This window comes from Physeter macrocephalus, chromosome 16 (genome assembly GCF_002837175.3).
Source record: "Physeter macrocephalus isolate SW-GA chromosome 16, ASM283717v5, whole genome shotgun sequence".
NCBI lineage: Eukaryota > Metazoa > Chordata > Mammalia > Artiodactyla > Physeteridae > Physeter > Physeter macrocephalus.
In genome coordinates, this window is record NC_041229.1 from 58,707,061 (window position 1) to 58,731,228 (window position 24,168).

The window sequence follows — 24,168 nt, forward strand, 5'->3', positions numbered from 1 at the left end:
ACCTGCCGATGCAGGGGACGTGAGTTCGTGCCCCGGTCCGGGAAGATCCCACATGCCGCGGAGCGGCTGGGCCCGTGAGCCATGGCCTCTGGGCCTGCGCATCCAGAGCCTGTGCCCCACAACAGGAGAGGCCACGACAGTGAGAGGCCCGCGTACTGCAAAAAAAAAAAAAAAAAAGAAACACTTGGCACCATGGCTGGCCCAAGGTAGGTACTCAATAAACACTCTTTTTCCTCTCTTCTCACCATCTCCACACACCACCACAAGGCATAAGAAGAATCCTTACCTGCTCCAATAAAACGGGGTAGGTAGGTAGGGAAGAATACTACATCACGGTTGCTTGTTTTTAGGTCTTGACAAGTTCCTAGTTGCTTCACCTCTCTGAGCTTCCATTCCCTCCTTTTAACTGTGAAGATAAAAATATATCCTAGAAGATGATCATAAGCATGAAATGAAAATGTTAGAAAAGTGTTTTGCAACTATAAGATGTTCTTCAAGTCTAAGTTTCATACTAGAGGAGCTTCCTACGCAGTTAATTTATGGTGGTTGTTTTTCTTAATAGGCTATCAAAAGAGCTTCTTTTGGACCCACAGCAAACTCTGGTCTTCAAAGTTTGGCATAAAGGAGGTATGAACTCTATCTTACTTGGTTGTAAAAATAAGTTCGCATCATGTTGACAATTTACCAATCCTTTTCTTTTTTTAACCAAGTAAAACCATGGCACTGATGGTTCTGGGAACACATATGTATGTTAGAGGTAATCCCACAGATTACCCACTCTCTGTCATTAAGAGCAGCTTGAGGGAATTCCCTCGCGGTCCAGTGGTTAGGACTCGTAGCTTTCATTGCTGTGGCCTAGGTTCAATTCCTGGTCAGGGAACTAAGATCCCATAAGCCGTGCAATGTGGCCAAAAAAAAAAACCAAAAAATGAGTGGCCATAGCCCAAGCTCATTTTGCACCCTGTACTGGTTTTCTAAGGGGTTATTTGTCCTTTTTTGTGTGAATTATGTCTCTTTTGTTCTTAATTAAATATAATACATACGTATATTATAGAAAATTTGGAAAATACAGACAAGTAAAAATAAGAAAATGCAAATCCCTCATAATTCCAAGGTTGATGGTCTTTCAAATGATTTCTTTCAAGAGCCACTGCCCTAAGGAAAATCAGTGAGACGTGATAACATAGGGAAAAGAACAAGTGTTTCTTATGTTTAAGGGGTGTTTTCTAGTTGCCTATATCAAGAGGACAGAACTCAATCAACCCTGCCAGCTTTTCCCTACCATACAAAAAGGGAACTTACAGTAGTTAGAAAGCAGGTTGTGGTTGCCAGTCTCTCATCCTCATTATCTGTCTTTTCTGTTGATTGTGGAATCACTGAAAGTTCCCATCCTCTAAATCAGTTTATCTGTGTGCCACCTCGAATCTCAGTGGCAGGACATGCCCAGCCACATTGCCCAGCTCTTCTCTTTCCCCCACAGATGAGGAGAGGGTGATTGGCTTTGCCTCAGTGGACCTCTCCCCGCTTCTCTCTGGCTTCCAGTTTGTCTGTGGCTGGTACAACATCACAGACTTCAGTGGAGAGTGCCAAGGGCAGATAAAAGTTGCCATTTCCCCTTTGGAGAGTTTGATGCACTTCAGAGAAGAAAGGCAAGCAAGACGTGGGATGGAGACCTCAGGATCACTGGTATGTATCCTGATTCACATCCTTAACCAATAAGGGTTCTACTGAGCAAAATCTATAAGATAATTTACATGTGTTTGGTACTTTCCAGCATACAGAATACATTTGTGTCTCATAATGACCTCATGACCTTTTTGGGGTGAAAATGTTCTGGAATTACGTGGTGGTGATGGATGCACAATTCTGAATATACTGAAAACCACTGAATTGAACACTTTCAAAGGGTGAATTTTATAATACATGAATTAAATCTCAATTTTTAAATAAAGTAAGATTAGTTGCAGTGTGGAATCTGAAACCACATTGGATGAACTTTTTTAAAAAAAACTCTTACATTAAAATCATTGGTCTATTAAAAAAAAATTAGAAGAGAATGGGAAGAGGGGAATTGATGATAGTAAGTACAGACAACTCTTTCAGGGAGTTTAACTGTAAAGGAAAGGAGACTTTTCCAGGGTGTCCCAGATGGGAGAGCTCTATCAAGGCAAAGACTGTTTTACACATCTGTCTGTCTCACATGCCTGGCCCAGGGTTTGGTAAAGTGGGCATCAGTAAATAGCAAATGAATGAATGAGTGAATAAATGCATGTGTGAGAAAATGACAAAAGAGTTTAAATAGTCCCCATATAGGATGGTCTTTTCTTTACATCAACCCTGGTAAAAATGAGACAAGAAATATCACAGCCAGATTACCCTCACATGTAAGGAAAATGTAAGATGTCCAGCCAGGAGTTCACAAACTAGTGGAGGAAACAAAAGCATAAATACAAATAAAGCAGCTTTTAAAAAGCAGTCTGAGGGCGTCCCTCATGGCGCAGCAGTTGGGAATCTGCCTGCCAATGCAGGGGACACGGGTTCGATCCCTGGTCCAGGAAGATCCCACATGCCGTGGAGCAGCTAAGCCTGTGCACCACAACTACTGAGCATGAGCTGTAGAGCCCACGAGCCACAACTACTGAGCCCACGAGCCACAACTACTGAGCCCACGAGCCACAGCTACTGAGGCCTGTGTGCCTAGAGCCCACGCTCCACAACAAGAGAAGCCACAACAATGAGAAGCCCGCGCACTGAAAGAAAGAGTAGCCCCCGCTCGCCGCAACTAGAGATAGCCCATGCGCAGCAACGAAAACCCAATGCAGGCAAAAAATAATTAATTAATTAATTAATTAAATGTTTTTTAAAAATTAAAAAAAGCAGTCTGATAATGTAGTCTGTAAAATGGGGATAATAATAGTATCTACCTCATAAGATTGTGATGTTTAAATGAGAAAATGCATGTACCTTGCTTAGTACAGTGTTCAATACATAGAAAATAAAAAATTATACACATACAATAAATTTTACAAATTTATTTATACTGCTTTTTTCCAAAAGGATTTGTGGCAACAAGTGTGCCATTTTTCTCTTTGCTTCTACAGATCCCAATATACAGTACCTTTTCCTTCCCTGCCTCTGATATGTATGGTGCATTCCCTGGCTGCATTGCAGGACAGACTCCAGAACAACTTGTTCACACCTCATCAAAGGAGGTTGATTTCTTCTCTCCTGGGAGGTGAGTGATTTCTTGATGATAGAAGGAAATGGGGTCAAGAGTGGAAGTGTGCAAATTAGCTTGTCATTTCTCTCTTTCCTTTATTAGAGGAAGAAATGAGAGACAGGGAAAAACAATTGACCTTCTTTCATAACCCCTGGGAAACCCAAGATCCTATGAAAACAGTTTTTATAATATAGAAACTAGGGACTTCCCTGGTGGTCCAGTGGTTAAGAATCTGCCTTCCAATGCAGGGGATACAGGCTCGATCCGTGGTCGGGGAACTCAGATCCCACATGCTGCAGAGGAACTGAGCCTGTGCACTGCAACTACAGAGCCCACGTGCTCTGGAGCCCGCACGCCACAACTAGAGAGACTGCGTGCCGCAATGAAAGATCCCGCATGCTGCAAATAAGACCCATCACAGCCAAAAATAAATAAATAAATACTTTTTTTTTTTTTTAAAGGGAAGTTTTACTGCTGTCAAAAGGGTAGCTTCAGTGCAAGGGACTCTTTTCTCTTTTCCTCATCCCTAAAATCAGTCATCAGCTGTGTGAGAAACATATCATGACCTTTCCCCTCCCAACCCTACATGCTAGGTTATTTTGTGAAAAGCAGTTGGCCCACCCTTTTCACCTAGCCAACTGTGGATATGCATATGGATATCAGGGCTAGAACATATTCCATCCTGTCAAAGGGTAGAATCTAAGACTAAGATTGCTTCTTTCCACCCCATTCCCCTCAGGCCCTAGTGTCATTTGGCATCCCCCTGCCTCCATCAGTCTTTTCCTTGTCTCTCTCTCCACCTCAGGGAGAAGGCAAGGGACCTTATATGAGCCACTCCTACAGCAGCAGTTACTGAGTAGACCCTTTATTCCAAGAAAGATACTCTAATACTGCTTAGCCACTCAAAGACCCATTTCAGTGCTATGTAGCTTTCCTACCACATGAAGAGAGCCTCTGCCCTCTGCATAAAGGGAGCCAATGTGTATGTGAAATCCTAGATCCCGATATCTATTTTATAGGTGTTACGTTGACCATAGCCAATCAGTGAGACAATCAAAGGAATCTCAGAATAATTATGCTGAGAGAGAGAAGCTAGACAAAGAGTACATTGTATATGATTCCATTTATATAAAATTCTAGAAAATGTGTACTAATCTATAGTGACAGAAAGAAAATCAGTGGTTGCCTAGGGATAAGGCAGGATGAATGGAGCGGGAAAGAGGGAGGAATTACAAAGGACAGGAGGAAACTTTTAGGGGTGATGGATATGTTCATTATCTTAATGTGTGTGGTAATGGTTTCCTTAGAGGTACGTATATGTCAAAATACATATTGTACACTTTAAATAGGTGAAGTTTATTATATACCGGTTATACTTTAATAAAGCAGTGGTTCTCAAACATTTCCACTTCAGAACCCCCTTATACTCTTAAAAATTATTGATGACCTAAAAGAGGTTTGTTTCTGTAGGTTATAGCTATCAGTTTTTACCATATTAGAAACTTAAATGGGGACACTTTTTAATTTCTTACAATTTTTTTAATTTTTATTTTTATTGAAGTATAGTTGATTTACAATATCATGTTAGTTTCAGGTGTACAGCACAGTAATTCAGTGATTTTATATATATATATATATTCCTTTTCAGATTCTTTTCCCTTATAGGTTATTACAAAATATTGAGTATAGTTCCCTGTGCTATACAGTAGGTCCTTGTTGGTTATCTTTTTTTTTTTTTAATTTTTAAATTTTTTGGCTGTGCTGTTCAGCATGCAAGATCTTAGTCTCCCAACCAGGGATCAAACCTGTGCCCCCTGCATTGGAAGCACAGAGCCCTAACTGCTGGACCACCAGGGAATTCCTGGTTATCTGTTTTATATATAGTAGTGTGTACATGTTAATCCCAACCTTCTAACTTATCCCTCCCTGCAACCCCCCACAAACTGAGAAACTTTTAAAACATAATATACAAAATCAGTTGTGTTTCTGTACATCAGCAATGAATAATCCAAAATGAAATTGAAAATATGATTCCATTTACAATAGCATCAAAAAGAATAAAATACTTAAGAATAAATTTAACCAAAAAAGTACAGAACTTGTTCTCTGAAAACTATCAACCATTGTTGAAATAAATTAAAGAAGTTGTAAATAAATGGAAAAATAGCCCATGTTCATGGATTGGAAGACTTAATATTGTTAAGATCAGTTCCCCAAATTGATCTGTAGATTCAACATATTCCCTATATCACAGTCCCTGCTGGATTCCTTATGGAAATGGGCAAGCTAGTCCTAAAATTCATATGGAAATTTAAGGGACACAGAATAGGCAAAACAATCTTGAAAAGGAAGAAAAGCATTCCCAATTTCAAAACTTACTACAAAGCTACAGTAAACAATACAGTACTGGTATAAGAATAGAAATAAAGATCAATAGAATAGAATTGAGAGTCCAGAAATAAATCCATGTGCCAAGGATGCCAAGATGTCAAAGGTGCCAAGATGGTTTAATAATAAGAATAGTCTTTTTTCAAGAAATGTGTTGGAACAACTGGATATCCACAAGCAGAAGAATGAAGTGGGACCCCCTTCCTCAGACCATATATAAAACTAACTCCAAATGGGTCATATATCTAAATATAAGAGCTAAAACTATAAAAACTCTTAGAAGAAAACATAGTAAATTTTTATAACCTTCGATTAGGCAACGATTCCTTAGATATGACACCAGAAGTAGAAGCAACAAAGGAAAAAATAAATTGGATTCATCAAAATTTAAAACTTTCCTTCTACAAACGATACCAAGAAAGTGAAAAGACAACCCACAGAATGTGAGAAAATATCTGCAAATCATAGATCTGATAAGAGACTTGTATCCAGAATATATAAAGAGTTCTTACAACTTAATAATATAAAGCAAATAACTCAATTAAAAATAAGCAAATGATCTGAAGAGATATATCTCTAAAGAAGATATACAAATGGCCAATAAGCACATGAAAGGTGTTTGATGACATTAGCCATCAGGGAAATATAAATGAAAACTATAATGACATACCACTTCACATCCACTAGGACGGCTGTAATCAAAAAGACAAATATCACAGGTGTTGGGGAGGATATGGAGAAATTGGAATCCTCATACATGGCTTGTGGGAATGTAGAATGGTGCAGCTGTTTTGGAAAACAGTCTGGCAGTTCCTTAAAAGGTTAAACATAGAGTAACCATATGATCCAGTACTTTCACTCCTATGTATATACCCAAGAGAAATGAAAACATGTCCACACAAAAACTTGTACATGATTGTTTGTAACAGCATTATTCCTAATAACCAAAAAATAGAAACAACCCAAATGTCTATCAGCTGATAAGTAGATAAACAAAATGTGATATATCTATACAATGGAAAATTATTCAGCCATGAAAAGGAATGAAGTACTGATATATGCTACCACGTAGATTAAGCTTGAAAACCTTATGCTAAATGGAAGAAGCTAGTCACAAAACATCACATGTTTATGATTCCATTAATACAAAATATCTGGATTAGGCAAATCTATAGAGACAGGAAGTAGATTAGCAGTTGCGTAGGGCTGGGAGGTTTGGGTGGAGGGTCAGGGGAGAGGAGGAAGTATGGAGTAATGGCTGTTAGGTATAGGATTTCTTTTTAGAGTGATGAAAATATTCTAAAATTGATTGTGCTGATGGTTGCACAGCTCTGAATATATTAAAATCCATTGAATTGTACACTTTAAATGGGTGTACAATTATACATTATATCTAATGTACAATTAGATATAATTGAATTGAATTATATCTTCATTGAATTATATCTTCATTGAATTATATCTCAATGAAGCTGTTATTTAAAAAGAAGAAGGGACTTTCCTGGTGGTCCAGTGGTTAAGAATCCGCCTTCCAATGCAAGGGACGCAGGTTTGATCCCTGGTTGGAGAACTAAGATCCCACATGCCGCGGGACAGTTGAGCCCGCGCACCACGACTAGAGAGCCCATGTGCCACAACTACAGAGCCCATGCACTCTGGAGCCCACACGCGCCACAACTAGAGAGAAGCCTGTGTGCTGCAATGAAGAGCCCATGTGCCACAACGAAAGATCCCGCGTGCCACAACTAAGACCCAACTAAGCCAAAAATAAATTAATTTTTAAATAAATAAATAATAAAAAATAATTAATTAAAAAACAAAAAGAAGATGATTATTGCTGGGATCAAGTTCTTGAATACCATGCTAAGGAACTTGAAATTTGTTCTAAAGATTAAAAAAAGAGAAGCCAAAGCTAGAAAGGAATGATAGTAATTGAATAGGTTAGTATATGTTGAATGCTTAGAACAGTGCTTGGCACGTAATAAGGACTCCATAAATGTTGTTATTGTTATTTCAGTTCTGTGTTTTTAAAAAATCACTGAGGCTATAATGTAGAGAATTTATAAAAGGGAAATGAATAAGACTGAAGGCAGAATTATTCAGGAGATAATTATAATCCAAGCAATTGAGTCGATGAAGCCAGAACTGTGGTGGTGGGGGTGGATTTGCAGTACCATGTCAGGAGGGTGATTTGTTTGTTGTCACAAATTTATTGTTTGTTTTCTCATTGGTTGGGAATTTATTTTGCCCCCATTTATTCCTGATAGAAGCATTACCACAAGAAGCAAGGCATCACGCCATGAAGAGCATGTGCAGAACATCCGCCGATTCCATGAGTCCCTGCAGCAGGGAGAGGCAATCTTGCCAAGTGATGACAAACTGACCACATCACCCCTGTCCTCCCATACTTCCATTCTGACTTCTCTCAGGTGAGGCTCTCTGCTGAGTAAAGAAACAGGGAACCATAGTGGAGCACAAGGTGAATGGGCAAAGGCAACCTGCAGTACTGCTTTCTATCAGCTACCACCTCTCCGGGATGTTTAGCAAGGGCTTTCATGTATGTTAGCTTCGAAGTGGACCTGGAGCCTCACAGGATTCCTCACAGATGAATCTGTCTCAGCTTGGGGCCTTCCAGTCCTTCAGGGGGCTATATTTCTGGTCCACCTATAAATATAGAAACTTTAGATTGGTCATCAAACTTAATAATAACCACCCTCACATCTACTCTACAATTTACAAAGCCTGATCCTGCCTACTGTCTCACTGTCTTTATCCTCACAACCACTGGATTCTTCCAGACCACCATCTGTCCTGTTAATGCTTCCCTATCTCTTTCTTAGTTTAGTCAGCATCTGAGCCAGAAAAGCACTGTGAGAATTGAAAGGACCATTAGAGATCATTTGGATCAGCCCCTGGATTACCTAGTAAGAAGTGTGGTGCAGTGGAAAGGACTTGGCTCCAGAGTCACATAGACTTGATTTCCAATCCTGGCTCTGCCATTCCCAGCAGAGGAGACAGCCATGTTGCCATTATAATTATAACCATGTATGATAAGAGTTCCAGGTTTCCTGGCCAAGGGTACATGGAGGAATGAGTAACATTCTAGGTTGGTCATGGAAAGATATAAAGAAGTCACATTTGAACTGGTCTTTAAAGGGACAAGTCAACAAATATGAAGGGCATTCTGTGCAGAAAAAAAATGCTAAGGCCCGGGAGCATGAAACAATAAGCCCAGTTCGGGGAGATACCAGCAGTGCAGTTAGGGTGAGGCTGAGCATAAGATGTAAGGAGCAGGGCAAGTTGTGTGGGAGTCAGTTCTTGAAGGGCCTTGAATGTCAGGCCAAGAGTTTGCACTTTTACAACAGTGATTCTCAAATGGAAAGTGATGGGCTTGGGAGGAAGAGAATGTCTAAAGTTTGAGGAAACAAATATTACAAAGGATTTTATTTTTTGAAAAAACTAATCTATTATTTGATTTCATAAAACAAGCTCAGAATGAAAGATTGGCAAAATCTTTTTTGGTGGGACATGGGTTAGAAAGGACTGAGCAGTCATGCTATGGATGGGAAATTGCTCAAACTTATAAGGAAGTAATATGTTCAGATTCTCATTCTAGGAAGATGCTGGAGATTGGAGGCTAAGTAAAACCATCAACAGTGTGGCTGCATTTTATTGGACCATTCACATGACATACTTTAGCACCCACTGAGGAAGGAGAGAAAGAAACTCTCCTTCACCCTAGAGCAGTTTCTCTCAACCTCAGCACTGTTGACATTTGGGCCAGATATTTTGCCTGTGGGGGCCTGTCCTGTGCATCGTAGGATATTTAGCAGCATTCCTGGTCTCTATCCACTAAATATTAGTAGCACCCCTCTCCCAGCTGTGACAACCAAAAATGTCTCCATACATTGCCAAATATCCCCTTGGAGCTAAAACCATCAGGCTAAAAACCACTGCCCTGGAGGAGTGGTTCTCAAAATTTAGTGTGTGTCAGAATCACACGAAGAGCTTATTAAAAGTTATTGCTGGGACCCACCCATACAGTTCTTGATTTAGTGGGTCTAGGATAGGGCCTGAGAATTTGCATTTCTAACAATTTCTCAGGTGATGCTGATACTGCCAGTCCTAGAGCCAGGTTTTGAGAACTACTGCTGTAGACAAATTCTCTGCGAAACAGAGATGAAACAAGATAATGTCAATTTTGCATTACTTCCTTGGGTTCATGGAGCCCTAAAGCAGTGTTTCATTTGAGTCACAGCAATCCGTGAGGCCTGCAGGGCAAGTATTACCAAACTTTTCCCACAAATGAGGAATTTGCAGCTAGGTGTAATAGGTTCTATACCCAGAACCTCTGACAAGGCCAGTTGGGTTTGCATATTTTCTAAAGCTTCACCAAGTTGACATTTGTCTGCATGTTCCTGCTACAGGTATTTATCTATGTGGCATACACCCAGATATAGACACCTAAGTAAATCCACTATGATTTGATAGAGTTGTGGCTTCTAGTGATAGAATAAGGATCAGCTTTGTCCTCTCATTTAATTTACGTTTGACTCTAAGATATGCAGACAGTTCTTAACAAAAGGATAGAAAGACTTTCTGTTTACTTCACAGTTATTTAGTGTCTGTGTTGTGCAAGTTGTGCCAGGCACACTGAGTATACTAGAGAAATAGAGAAGTTTGAGATGTTATCTTCTATTACCAGATGCGCATGGCCTAGTTAGGGAAACTAACACATAATGAGAAAACTAAGGGAAAATCTAAGGCAGAAGGTGAGATGCCAAGAGTGAAGGAGTTTAAGGGAGAGGTGGCCTAATGACTTGGGGCAATGGACTTTGAAAAGGAGAAATATGAGCTGCACCTTAAAAAGTGAATAGGACAGGGACAGATCAGGGAGCAGCTTGAACTCGGTTTCTAGCCTGCAGGGGTGTGAGGCAGAAATGAACCCAGTTGAGACAGAGCCCATCTACTATAATGGAAAAAGCATAAGTCTTGGAGTTCCAATTTCTGAGTAGCTGCGTGCTACTACTTACCCTAGACAAATCACTTAAATTCTCTGACCCTCACATTCCTTATTTGTAAAACAGTAATTACTGATCTCATCTGGTTGGATGAGAATTAACGTAATGTGTTTGAAAGCATAAAACGTAAAATCCTATGCAAGTGAAGGTGGTAATAGTTGGTGTGATTTCTCTTCGGAGTAGTAAGAATGAATGTGCCCCCATTAAAGGTTTTTGAACAGAAGATTTTTTTAAAGCTCATTTATTCATGTCTATTTATCCATTCAGCATTCATTTATTTTGTGCCAAGCACTGAGCTGGGTGCAATAGATAATAAAGGAATCAGCAGATCACATCACATCAGGGGAAATTGATGTGAAACAAACAAATGATATGGTTGAAGAGTACAGAAAGACTAGAGCACAGAGAGGAGCGGCCCTTAAACCAACTTAGAGAGTCAGGGAAGGCTTGCTGGAAGAGGTCACTTGCTTAAAGGATCAGGAATGGTTAAAAGGTAGCAGAGGTTAGTGCTAGCCCAGAGTAAGGGGAAGTGAGGATTGGAGTGATGGTAAGAATGGTTCCCGGGCTTCCCTGGTGGCGCAGTGGTTGAGAATCTGCCTGCCAATGCAGGGGACACGGGTTCAAGCCCTGGTCTGGGAAGATCCCACATGCCGCAGAGCAACTAGGCCCGTGAGCCACAACTACTGAGCCTGCGCGTCTGGAGCCTGTGCTCTGCAACAAGAGAGGCCGCCATAGTGAGAGGCCCGCGCACCGCGATGAAGAGTGGCCCCCACTTGCCACAACTAGAGAAAGCCCTTGCATAGAAACGAAGACCCAACACAGCCATAAATAAATAAATTAACTAATAAACTCCTACCCCCAACATCAAAAAAAAAAAAAAAGAATGGTTCCCTATAAGGAGGTAGAATACTTGCTGGACATCAGAAGAAGAATCCCATCAGCCAGACAGAGGGGGAAAATGTTGTCCCTGACAGTGGGATTGTAGTCAGAGAGGTGAAGGATGAATTGGTGGATTGGAGAGAGAGGGGCCCTGCTGTTAATAGAACAAGTGAGAGATGCTAAGGTCCTACCTAGCACAAGCAATGGAAGGTCAGAAGAACATAAAAGATGCTCATAATCCCAATGAATGACCCTTTTTTCTTCTCCCCTTCTTCTTTTGCAGGAGGAATCTGAATGAGCTAGATCAGATCCAGAGGTACTTCAGCCAGAAGCTCACCAAGCCTTTACTTCCCCTCAGTCCTCAGACCCATACTGCCATCTCGCAGTGCCAAGAGAGTCAGAGGGACCGTCTTCGGCCAGGAGCCAGCAGCCTAGACCCCGAAAGCCATTGCATCCTGGAGAAATCCAATAACCTGGTGTTGCAAGTCAGCTCCTTAATCACGGGTATGGCTCAGGGCCGCTCTTGTTGAGGAGTTATGGTCATGGGTGCTTATTCAAAAAGCATTTGAATGTGTGCCTTCAGACAAGTCTTTATGGCAAATAGAGACCAACAGCTTTCACCATCTTTCTTACTTATTTACTGTCTTCCTTTTGAAAGGAGAGACGTAGTAGCGTGGCACTGGGACATGTGCAATGGAAAGAACATGGGACTGAGAGGCAGGGGACCTGAGTCGAGTCCTTGGTGGGTTTGTGGCACGGACTTAACTGTTTGACTCTGAGCATACCCTTTCCCTTCTTGAGCTTCAGTTTCCCCAACCAGAAAAAGAGGGGAATGGATTAGATGAGTTCTTCAGTGGCAGTTCGTGAACTCATGCCGCTCTATTTTCAGAAAAACTCAGCTACAAACATATTTCAGATTTTAATTCTCAGAGGCCAGAAGACTGCATTTTTAGCAAGCACCCCAGATGATTCTAGGTGTTGGTGGTCCATAGTCTACCCTTTGAAAAGCCCCCTTAAGTGGTAGTTCTCACTTTGACTGTATTGATAGCATTGAGGGAGTTTGTTTTTTTTCTTGACCACACCGCGATCTTAGCTCCCCGACCAGGGATTGAACCCGGGCCCTCAGCAGTGAAAGCGCGGAGTCCTAACCACTGGACTGCCAGGGAATTCCCGGGATCCTTTTTCTCAAGCAGAATGTGTAGATTCTACACAGGGATGAATAAGTTCAGTTTTTTCTCTTTAAAGGGAAATAAAGCCACTATGGTTGATATTAGGCACAAACCTTCCTACCCTCTTCTCCCAGATACCTAACCTGTTGGTAGCCAGGACCACAGAAGTGTACTCTGTGTTTGGCTTCCACTTACTGTTTATTGAGCACCAACTGTGCCAGGCATTATTGTGTCACTAGTTCTGGCAGGATACAGTGGTGGACAAGACAGGCATTGTCTGTGCTTTCATCAAGCATGCATTCTATAGTCAACCAAAGAAGCTGCCCCCCAGAAAGAAAGCATAAGAGCAAAACAGAGGGAGGCTTGGTTGGGGTGGAGGTGAGAGTGGATAAGGAGAATCCCTTTAAAGGTCATATTAAAAGAGGAGAGTGAGGAGAATCAAAGGCTTGAAGCCAAAGGGCCTTGAAGGCAAGCTTAGGAGTTTAATCTTTATCCTGGAAGAAAAAGGGGAGTTCTAAGCAAGGGGATGACAGAAGGAGAACTGATTTTCACAAGGAGAGGATGAATTTTGAAAGGAGTTACTGAATGCCTATACATGTGCTACACAATGTATGCCCATTTATCTCATATATTTTTCACCATAACGCTGTGAAAAAGGTGGTGTCTTACCACATTTTAAAGATAAACAGACTCAGGATAGTTTGCTTGTAACCACAAAATTGACAAGTGACAGTAGAGATTTGAACCCAAGACTGGCTCCAAAGCCTGTGCTCTTTCCAGCACATCATGCCGCCTCCATTTTCTTCACAAATCTCCACAGCCTTATCATTTGGGTGATGGGTATTTCTTTGCTTTTATTTTCCAAATAAAATAGTTCTAATAACTGTCATCAAATAGGTAAATAAGTGGATTCTCATTTTGGTTTTTAATATAGGTAATTACTGAAGTAAATGGAAGCATGAACATTCCCACCAGGACTCCCAGCTCCCAAGAATTCCTGAGCATGAGCAGATAGTCTCTGAAAGTATTTCCACAGACGTAACCACAGCTATAAATGGATTAGATTTTGGTCCTCTGATATTAGAATAAAATGCTAGAAATTGTACCGCCTTGAATATAGTTTCACTGACTCTTGGGGGCAAATTAACTATTATCTTTAAGGTTTGTTCAAAGGTCTGATTGCAAGACTACATCTGAAACTATAAGCTAATGTGGGAAAGTTGAGTGGTCTGTGGCCCTACCTTGTAGTAAGAGTGATATCTGTTACTGTTTAGATCTGCAGGCTATCACCCGGAACTCTCCAGGATCTCTGTGTTCTCACCAAGCAAGGAGTAGAAGCAGAGAAGTCACCACCCTCCCAGATGCTCAGGACACAGTAGCCACGCAAGAAGGAAGCACAACTCCAGACCTGCCATTGGCAAGAGCTCCAGATGAGGGCAGAAACTCCCCACCTCCCTCTACTCTTGAAGAGACTTCAAGTGGAAGAGGAATGCTTCATGAGGCCCTGGGGCACACGGTACCCATCACAAGAATGCAGAGCGGTGAGGACACCAAGGCAGGCCCGGCCTACAGTGCTGAGGACTATGAAGAAGACATCATTGAGCCCAGGACCCTCAATGAGATCACCACCGTGACAGACAAAACTAGCCCTTGGTCCAGTTTCATGTCAGATGCAAGTGAGATCATCAGCCCTCAGGCTGGTGAGGGGCAGAGGGAAGGCCCCTTGGGTCCTTCAGAGCCTTTTTTCCCCAGAGAGGAGCTCAAGGTCCGAAGTAGCTTTCTCTCCAGCCCGGAAAGGACTGATAACCCCCACTTGCATAGGCAGGGCTCTCTTAGCCAAAGTACTGTTCCTTGTGAGGGTGTGGCCTGTAAGGCCAGGGTTGGAGAGCCTCTCTCAGCAGGCCCTCAGCTCACCTCCCATGTGACACTCCCAGGAGCCCAACAGAGCAAAACCTGTGTTGGGTGGCACTCACCAAAGGCGGACCAGGACCAGGAGCCCAAGCCAGAGGCCCAGGCTGAGAAGGAAGTGGTCTCCGATGAGCTAAGTGACTCTGCTGATAGCTCTGAGAAGCTCCCTCTACACCCAGCCTCCCAGAGCAGAAGGGAAAACCATAAGCAGCCACCTGTCAACTGCCCTGACATCAGGCAGAAGCAGGAGACATCTGGGTCAGAGGTGTCCACGAAGCAGAGCATCCTCCTGTATCCTTTGGTGTTTCCCCCAGGTAGCCCCTTAAGCCATCTCTAGGCATTTTGGGTGCTGGTGCTTAGGCCAGCCACATGAGCGTGAGCAGTGTCCCCCCTCATAAAATGCACTCAGGGGCGTGGGGAGCCCCTTCCTGCTGAAGACTCACCTGTACTGATCAGGTGCGACGATTCTACCATTATCATCAGGCCTCTGAAGCATAATGCTTTGAACTGGGCTTAGATGTTGGTAGTACATTCATTAGCCTATCCTAGCCTGATTTATCTGATTAATCTCTGGGTATTTTACACCTGAAGGCAAAGTTCTGCATCTAAGGAATGAGACCATTAATCTCAGTTGAAATTTCAGGGGAGGGTATAGGGAAAGAAGAGTCCTACCACGATTGAGCATTTACCATGTGCCAGGCACTTTACCTACATTTTGCATTCGGTCACACAAGTCTTTAAAGTTGGTATCATTTCTATTTTGCATGTAACGAAATGGAGACTCAGAGTTTTAGTGACTTGCCTAATTAATTTTTTTTAAGGCAAGTGATGGGTCCAAGGGGAGGGGAAAGTGGGCACTGTTGAAATGGTCTTACCCAAGCCCCCCCAGGATGGCAGTGTTGATGGGGAGAGGGGCATCTGACATTCCCCCTCTTCCTCCTTTGAAATGCAGATGGACATGTTATGGGGAAAGGAAACCACTTGGGACCATCAGTAGCCCTTACATCTGTAGCCTAAGCAGCTGATCACATCAGCTCACCTGATACCCCAGCAATAAGCAGGGGTTATTGCAGGGCTGGTGGGTGAAGCAGGCTGCCTTTGTAGTGCTTTGCATTTCTTTCTCCACTAGAAATCAGGGGGCCTGACTTCGACCATTCGGACCCAGCTCTTACTACTTGTGTAACATCAAGCATATAGTTTAACCTTTCTGAGCCTCGATTTCTTCACCTATAAGATGGAGGTAATAATCCCTTACCCACCAGACTGTACACTCCCAGGTAGGTCAAGGACCTTGTCTTTCTCCATGTCCCCAGACATGATACACAGAAAGGATCCGTAAATATAGATTGAAATGAGCTATCAGTTTCATAGGATTCTTGAGAAAATCAAATGAGTGGGAACATTTGTACAAACCACACAGATGTGATTCTTGATGCAAGGCAGAGAGAAACCTGAGGGTAGGGGGTATGGGCTCAGGAGAGGCTTACAGCGTGAAATGGCTAGAGGCTGAGCACTGAAAGCAGAGTGCCTCGGTGTTCTTTCCTGGCCTCATTCTTCCTGGCTTCTGATGTTTCTGCCTCTACAGTCGATTTAGTTGTGCTTAGAATTTATGGTCAGTAGAGGAGCAGTCACATGTGCCAGGTCCTAAGGGCACTGCTTTAATTTGGGCCTTCCCGACTGCTCATTCTTTCAAAAAGTGAGTATTGCCAGGCCCAGTGCTGTGTAATGAGGACAGAGATTAGAATCAGACCTTACCTCGAGAAGTTCCCATTATGAGGTAGGAGACAGGTAATGACAGTAACAGTAAATAGGCAGTGATAAATAGCCTTTATTGTTCTAAGGCATGGACAAAATGCTAGGGAACAAGAGGAGGAAGCTGCCATAACTCTTGTTTGGAGGTACCCCAGAAAGAGAGACAGTAGAGCTGGACCTCAAAGATGAATAGCCATTCTGTAGACAGGGACAAGAACATTCTAGTCACAGCGAACTGTGTGTGCAGAGGCATAGCCACTTGAAGGAGGCTGGCCAGTGGGCAGAAGTCACTGTGGTTAGAGCCCCCAGATAAGAGGGATGGTGAGGGGTGAAGCTGGGCTGGATCTTAACGGGCCTTTTATATCTGGCTAAGGTACTTGGACTCTGTCTTGTTAGCAGATTAAACTTCAGTTTCCTTATCTTTAAATAAGTAATAACAGTAGTTTTCTTGTGGGGTTGTTGTGAAAATTAAATTAATGTAAACTACCTAGCATAGTGCCTGGTACGTAAATAGCGTTCAGTAAATGTTAAGCAAGCGTATGATTGGTCAAATTTACATATTAGAAAATTCTCCCAGTGCCTTGTAGAGGGTGGATTAGGTCAGGGGAGACCAGAAGCAAGGAGACCAGGTAGGAAACTTGCAGTAATAATGAAAGATGAAGAAAGTCTGACCTAAAGCATAGACTGCTTTATGATGAGTAAAAGGAGGAGGGATCTGAGAGGATTAGATAGGGGCCGGGGATGAGAAAGAGGAAAATAGAAAGTATGACCTAGAGATTTCTGTCACAGGTTAGGTCATTTACTAGGTAGGAAATAGCACATAAAGACAGACAGACGGGAGGGAAGAGGCAGATTTCTGTTTTGCACATGTGCCTGTGAGACGTCCAGGAGGAAATGCAGGCCTGGGGTTCAGGATGAGATCAGCTATAAAGGTAGATATCTCTGGAAACAGACAAGAACAGCAAGGAGACAGGGAAAGGGAGAGCGACACAAGACAGAGCCCTGAGGATCACCAGTACGCGAGGGCAGGGGGAGCCGACGCGCCCACAGCGGAGGTGAAGGAGAGCCGGTGAGAGAGATGGGAGCAGCAGGGTTTTGGGGAGTGGTGGTCGGCACCCTGATGCTTAAGACAAGTCCAGCACAATGTGGACTGACATGTATTCGCTGGCTTTAGCATTAGGAGGACAGTGCAGAGGTGGGGATGGAAAGCAGATTTCAGTAGGTGTGACGGAACTGGTGGTGACTTTTCCCCCTCAACTGGGGAGACAGGAAGGGCTGACATTTACTGAGTACATGCTATGTGTCAGGCACCATTCTAAGCACTTTGTATGTATAATGTCATTTAATTCTCAAAACAAAAGGTACAATTATTATATCCATCTTACAGGTGAAGGAACAGGCACAAAATGTGAACTTTTGTGAAGGTACCATCTAATAAGTGACAGAGGTTACTGTTGGAGCAGGACCCTTAGAAAGACAGGTGGTGCTGGGCTGAGCAGGGGAGTTTGGTGTTTCAGCACACCCTGGGCACCTCACAGCCAAGCTGACTGTCAGGCTGAGAGTCCTCAGCAGTCAGAGCGGCAGCAGCAAATAGGCCCTGCCTCACCGGTGCCTCTGAAGAAGGCTGAGGTCAAAGGGCTCTTTCCCTTCAGGATCTCCAACTCCATCCCCACCTCTCTGTAGAAAAATCAGGGACTTGAGCCAAAGCAGGAAATGATGCATTTCATTCATTCAGTACATATTTATTGAACATTTATTGTGTCTCAGGTACTATGCTAGGTGACAGGAATATAGTATGAAAAAGAGCTCATCTTTGCCCTCCTCGAGTTCGAAGTCTAGCATGGAAGAACAGTAATAGACCAATTCGCATCAGAACCATACTTAGCTTATTGAACAGAAACAAATAGACCATCAAAATACCTCCTTCCCCTCCCAAACTGAATCATTGCTTTGACTGAACAAATTTGTGGAACACTGTGTTCTCAACACAGTACTGGGTACCTCCAGAGGATATGGAGAAGTGCAAGATACAGCACCTGACTTCTAGGGCTCACGTCCAGGTGGTGGATCAGCTGTGCCTACTTATACAGAGCCCTCGTTTCTGGATGTGAGCACAGAACACCCAGGAGGACAGGCCCTCCTTCAATGCCAGGCAGCACCTTCCAGCCTAAGATGCTGCCCTGGAGCCACCTTCCCACCCCTACCCTGTCTGCCAGGTTTTGGCCAGCAGGCCCTCGGCAAGTATCATCCAGTGCTTGCTACCTACCAGCCTCATGGGGCTCTAGGGAAGTAGTGAGGTGACTGAAGGAAATACACCGCCTCTGCCTTTGAGAAGCTTAGGGAGTATTGAGGGAAACAAATTGAAAATCATATCAGACTAAATAAGCATTAGGCGGGCTTCCCTGTTGGTGCAGTGGTTAAGAATCCGCCTGCCAATTCCGGGGGCACGGGTTCGAGCCCTCGTCCAGGAAGATCCCACATGCTGTGGAGCAACTAAGCCCGTGCGCCACAACTACTCAGCCTGCACTCTACAGCCCGTGAGCCACAACTAAGCCTGCCTGCCACAACTACTGAAGCCCGCATGCCTAGAGCCCATGCTCTGCAATAAGAGGAGCCACTGCAATGAGAAGCCCGCTCACCGCAATGAAGAGTAGCTCCCGCTCGCCGCAACTAGAGAAAGCCCATGCGCAGCAACAAAAACCCAACGCAGCCAAAAATAATTAAAAAAAAAAAAAGAATAAGCATTAGCCTGTGTTTCAGACTGGGCTCTAGACTAGGAAAGGAGGGATCACTGTGGCTGAGATTTAGAGGAGGCTTCCGGGAGGAGGCGGGGTCTGAAGTGACCCATAAAGTATAGACCAGTTTGTTAGGAGTTGCAGGGCCTTCCAGGCAGAGGGAACCACTTGAGTAAAGGATTCATGGGCAGGAATAAGTTGGAGGGAAACAAAGGGGTGGTAGAGGTCAGAGGAGATGCTGGTCTGGGGAAGATTTCTAGGTATTTGTGTCCCTTAACTACTTTTATAGCCCAGAGCCCATTGTGGTGCCCAACTTCTTTTTACCTTCCCAGCAGTTGGAGGCCTCCCTGCGGATGCTCTCTCTCTCTACAGCTTTGCCACCACCAGCCACAGCAGATCAGGTAAGAGGACACCTGGCTGACCTCCTGTTTCCTATAGAGTCGTCATCTCTTTCATGAAAGCATACAGAATGCAGAGTGGCCCCAGCCATGCTCCTGGAAAGGCAGCAGAGGTGGTCACTCTCCAAGCTTGTGCTGAGCGTATCCTATGGGCCCAGCAGTGGGAGGAGCTCGGGAAAAGTGAGGAAGAGCAAATGTGTTAAGAGCAAGGGCATCATCAGCTGAGATGACAGGTAGAAGAAATAGCACAGAAGTGTAAAAACAGGACTCAGCTAAGAAATGCATACTAAGTGCTGTGGGCTCCAACTAAGCAAAGATGGGTTTGAATGGAGGAAGCTTCAAACAGGAGATGCCACCTCGGGAGAGCGTGGCAGATGAGTAAGGTCTGGATGAAGAGAGTAACAGTGTTAGACCTATTTGTTGTTTACAGAATACCTCATAACTATTCATCATGCAGCTGAGTTAGGTGGTTGGAACCTTGGCGCAAATCCTAGCTGTGCTCTCTTCTGCCTTGACACAGCACCGGACCTTTCTTGCAGGTGGCACGGAAATAATATCTGCTTCTCTAATCATTCAGCATATATTTACTGAGTACCTGTGCTGTATCAGGCATTGTGCTAGGTGCTGAGCGTGCAGTAGTAAATATGACAAATTCCCTGTCTTAACGGAGTACAAACAGTAAACAAAAAATATTTACAAATTGTGATGAGTCCTAGATGCTCTGAGAAAGAACAGGCTTTCCCTGAGGAGGCAGTGTTTAAGCTGAAAACGATGATCATGGTGGTGCTTGCCAGGTACCCAGCACTGTTTGAAGCACTTTAGGTTAACTCCTTTAATTCAGCAACCTGGTGAAGTACATACTTTTATCCCTATTTTTTTTATATAAATTTATTTTTATTTATTTATTTTTTAAATTTTTTTAAATTTATTTATTTTTGGGTGTGTTGGGTCTTCGTTTCTATGCGAGGGCTTTCTCTAGTTGCGGCGAGCGGGGGCTACTCTTCATCGCAGTGCGTGGGCCTCTCGCTGTCGCAGCCTCTCTTGTTGCGGGGCACAGGCTCCAGACGCACAGGCTCAGTAGTTGTGGCTCACGGGCCTAGTTGCTCCGCAGCATGTGGGATCTTCCCAGACCAGGGCTCGAACCCGTGTCCCCTGCATTGGCAGGCAGATTCTCAACCACTGCACCACCCGGGAAGCCCTGTCCCTATTTTAAGATGAGAAAACTGAGGCACAAAGCGATTAAGTAACTTGCCTCACACAGGTAGTTAAGTGGTAGAACCAGAATTGGAACCCAAGCAGTCCGGTTTCAAAATCTGTGTTTCTAACTACTGTGCTGTACTGAGGAGGAGAAACAAAGCCCCTGCCTCATGGAGCTTTTATTTTATTTTATTTTTAATACCCCTTTTTATTATTTGGGCACACAGTTTATAAGAGTAAATGAAATCTTGGAGTAAATTTCTATTGGTTGTACAGTTGCAATGGTTAGGCTCATCTCATCTCACCAACAGTCCAATGAAGACTTTTTTCTTTTTATTTAATTTTTATCTTATATTGAAGTATAGTTGATTTAAAATGTTAGTTTCAGGTGTACAGCAAACTGATTCAGTAATACATATACACATATCCATATTTTTTCAGATTCTTTTCCCATATAGGTTATTATAGAATATTGAGTAGAGTTCCCTGTGCTATACAGTAGATCCTTATTGATTATCCATTTTGGGTTTTTTTTTAAATATTTATTTACTTATTTGGCTGTGCCAGTTCTTAGTTGCAGCACACAGGATCTTCGTTGCTGCATGCAGGATCTTTTAGTTGAGGCATGCAGGATCTTTAGTTGTGGCATGTGAACTCTTAGTTGTGGCATGTGGGATCTAGTTCCCTGACCAGGGATTGAATCTGGGCCCCCTACATTGGGAGCACAGAGTCTTAGCCACTGGATCACCAGGGAAGTCCCAATTATCCATTTTATATATAGTAGTGTGTGTATGTTAATCCCAAACTCCTAATTTACCCCTCCCCCTGCCACCTTTCCCCTTTGGGAACCATAAATTTGTTTTTGAAGTCTGTGAATCTGTTTTATAAATAACTTCACTCTTTTTTATGGCTGAGTAATATTCCATTGTATATATGTACCACATCTTCTTTATCCATTCCTCTGTTGATAGACATTTAGGTTGCTTCCATGTCTTGGCTACTGTAAGTAGTGCTGCAATATATATATTTTGCAGTACTAGTTACAGTTGCACTATATATTGATATATATCTCCAGAGAAAACCATAATCCGAAAGGATACATGCAACCCAGTGTTCCACTTACACACACTTACACACACACACACACACACACACACACACACACACAGGAGTGGGATTACTGGATCATATGGTAGTTCTATTTTTAGTTTTTTAAGGAGCCTCCATACTGTTCTCCATAGTGGTTATACCAATTTACATTCCCACCAACATATATTCCCACCAACAGTGTAGGAGCGTTCCCTTTTCTCTACACCCTTGCCAGCATTTGTTGTTTGTAGACTTTTTGATGATGGCCATCCTGACCGCTGTAAGGTTGATATCTCATTGTGGTTTTGATTTGCATTTCTCTAATAATTAGCCATGTTGAGCATCTTTTCATGTGCTTTTTGGCCATCTGTATGTGTTCTTTGGAGAAATGTCTATTTAGATCTCCTGCCCATTTTTTGATTGGGTTGTTTGGTTTTTTTGATGTTGAGCTGCATGAGCTGTTTGTATATTTTGTAGATTAATCCCTTGTCGGTCACTTCGTTGGTGCAGTGGTTAAGAATCCGCCTGCCAATTCCGGGGGCACGGGTTCGAGCCCTCGTCCAGGAAGATCCCACATGCTGTGGAGCAACTAAGCCCGTGCGCCACAACTACTCAGCCTGCACTCTACAGCCCGTGAGCCACAACTAAGCCTGCCTGCCACAACTACTGAAGCCCGCATGCCTAGAGCCCATGCTCTGCAATAAGAGGAGCCACTGCAATGAGAAGCCCGCTCACCGCAATGAAGAGTAGCTCCCGCTCGCCGCAACTAGAGAAAGCCCATGCGCAGCAACAAAAACCCAACGCAGCCAAAAATAATTAAAAAAAAAAAAAGAATAAGCATTAGCCTGTGTTTCAGACTGGGCTCTAGACTAGGAAAGGAGGGATCACTGTGGCTGAGATTTAGAGGAGGCTTCCGGGAGGAGGCGGGATCTGAAGTGACCCATAAAGTATAGACCAGTTTGTTAGGAGTTGCAGGGCCTTCCAGGCAGAGGGAACCACTTGAGTAAAGGATTCATGGGCAGGAATAAGTTGGAGGGAAACAAAGGGGTGGTAGAGGTCAGAGGAGATGCTGGTCTGGGGAAGATTTCTAGGTATTTGTGTCCCTTAACTACTTTTATAGCCCAGAGCCCATTGTGGTGCCCAACTTCTTTTTACCTTCCCAGCAGTTGGAGGCCTCCCTGCGGATGCTCTCTCTCTCTACAGCTTTGCCACCACCAGCCACAGCAGATCAGGTAAGAGGACACCTGGCTGACCTCCTGTTTCCTATAGAGTCGTCATCTCTTTCATGAAAGCATACAGAATGCAGAGTGGCCCCAGCCATGCTCCTGGAAAGGCAGCAGAGGTGGTCACTCTCCAAGCTTGTGCTGAGCGTATCCTATGGGCCCAGCAGTGGGAGGAGCTCGGGAAAAGTGAGGAAGAGCAAATGTGTTAAGAGCAAGGGCATCATCAGCTGAGATGACAGGTAGAAGAAATAGCACAGAAGTGTAAAAACAGGACTCAGCTAAGAAATGCATACTAAGTGCTGTGGGCTCCAACTAAGCAAAGATGGGTTTGAATGGAGGAAGCTTCAAACAGGAGATGCCACCTCGGGAGAGCGTGGCAGATGAGTAAGGTCTGGATGAAGAGAGTAACAGTGTTAGACCTATTTGTTGTTTACAGAATACCTCATAACTATTCATCATGCAGCTGAGTTAGGTGGTTGGAACCTTGGCGCAAATCCTAGCTGTGCTCTCTTCTGCCTTGACACAGCACCGGACCTTTCTTGCAGGTGGCACGGAAATAATATCTGCTTCTCTAATCATTCAGCATATATTTACTGAGTACCTGTGCTGTATCAGGCATTGTGCTAGGTGCTGAGCGTGCAGTAGTAAATATGACAAATTCCCTGTCTTAACGGAGTACAAACAGTAAACAAAAAATATTTACAAATTGTGATGAGTCCTAGATGCTCTGAGAAAGAACAGGCTTTCCCTGAGGAGGCAGTGTTTAAGCTGAAAACGATGATCATGGTGGTGCTTGCCAGGTACCCAGCACTGTTTGAAGCACTTTAGGTTAACTCCTTTAATTCAGCAACCTGGTGAAGTACATACTTTTATCCCTATTTTTTTTATATAAATTTATTTTTATTTATTTATTTTTTAAATTTTTTTAAATTTATTTATTTTTGGGTGTGTTGGGTCTTCGTTTCTATGCGAGGGCTTTCTCTAGTTGCGGCGAGCGGGGGCTACTCTTCATCGCAGTGCGTGGGCCTCTCGCTGTCGCAGCCTCTCTTGTTGCGGGGCACAGGCTCCAGACGCACAGGCTCAGTAGTTGTGGCTCACGGGCCTAGTTGCTCCGCAGCATGTGGGATCTTCCCAGACCAGGGCTCGAACCCGTGTCCCCTGCATTGGCAGGCAGATTCTCAACCACTGC

At 43.4% G+C, this 24,168-nt stretch overlaps 1 protein-coding gene across 3 annotated transcripts in view; it reads left to right on the forward strand.

Moving 5' to 3' along the window:
• The window catches only part of C2CD3 (C2 domain containing 3 centriole elongation regulator), a 133,211-nt gene that overhangs the window by 92,780 nt on the left and 16,263 nt on the right, over nt 1-24,168 (forward strand). The window contains exons 26-32 of one of the 3 annotated variants that reach the window (XM_024131586.3): nt 563-627; nt 1,481-1,686; nt 3,102-3,235; nt 7,879-8,037; nt 11,792-12,012; nt 13,952-14,876; nt 19,362-19,571. In XM_024131586.3, coding sequence (XP_023987354.2) covers nt 563-627; nt 1,481-1,686; nt 3,102-3,235; nt 7,879-8,037; nt 11,792-12,012; nt 13,952-14,876; nt 19,362-19,530 — 1,879 coding nt within the window. In that variant the 3' untranslated portion in view covers nt 19,531-19,571. Of the gene's footprint in view, nt 1-562; nt 628-1,480; nt 1,687-3,101; nt 3,236-7,875; nt 8,038-11,791; nt 12,013-13,951; nt 14,877-19,361; nt 19,572-24,168 lie in introns of those variants that run through there. The other 2 variants (XM_055078764.1, XM_024131585.3) reach the window with 2 other exon arrangements.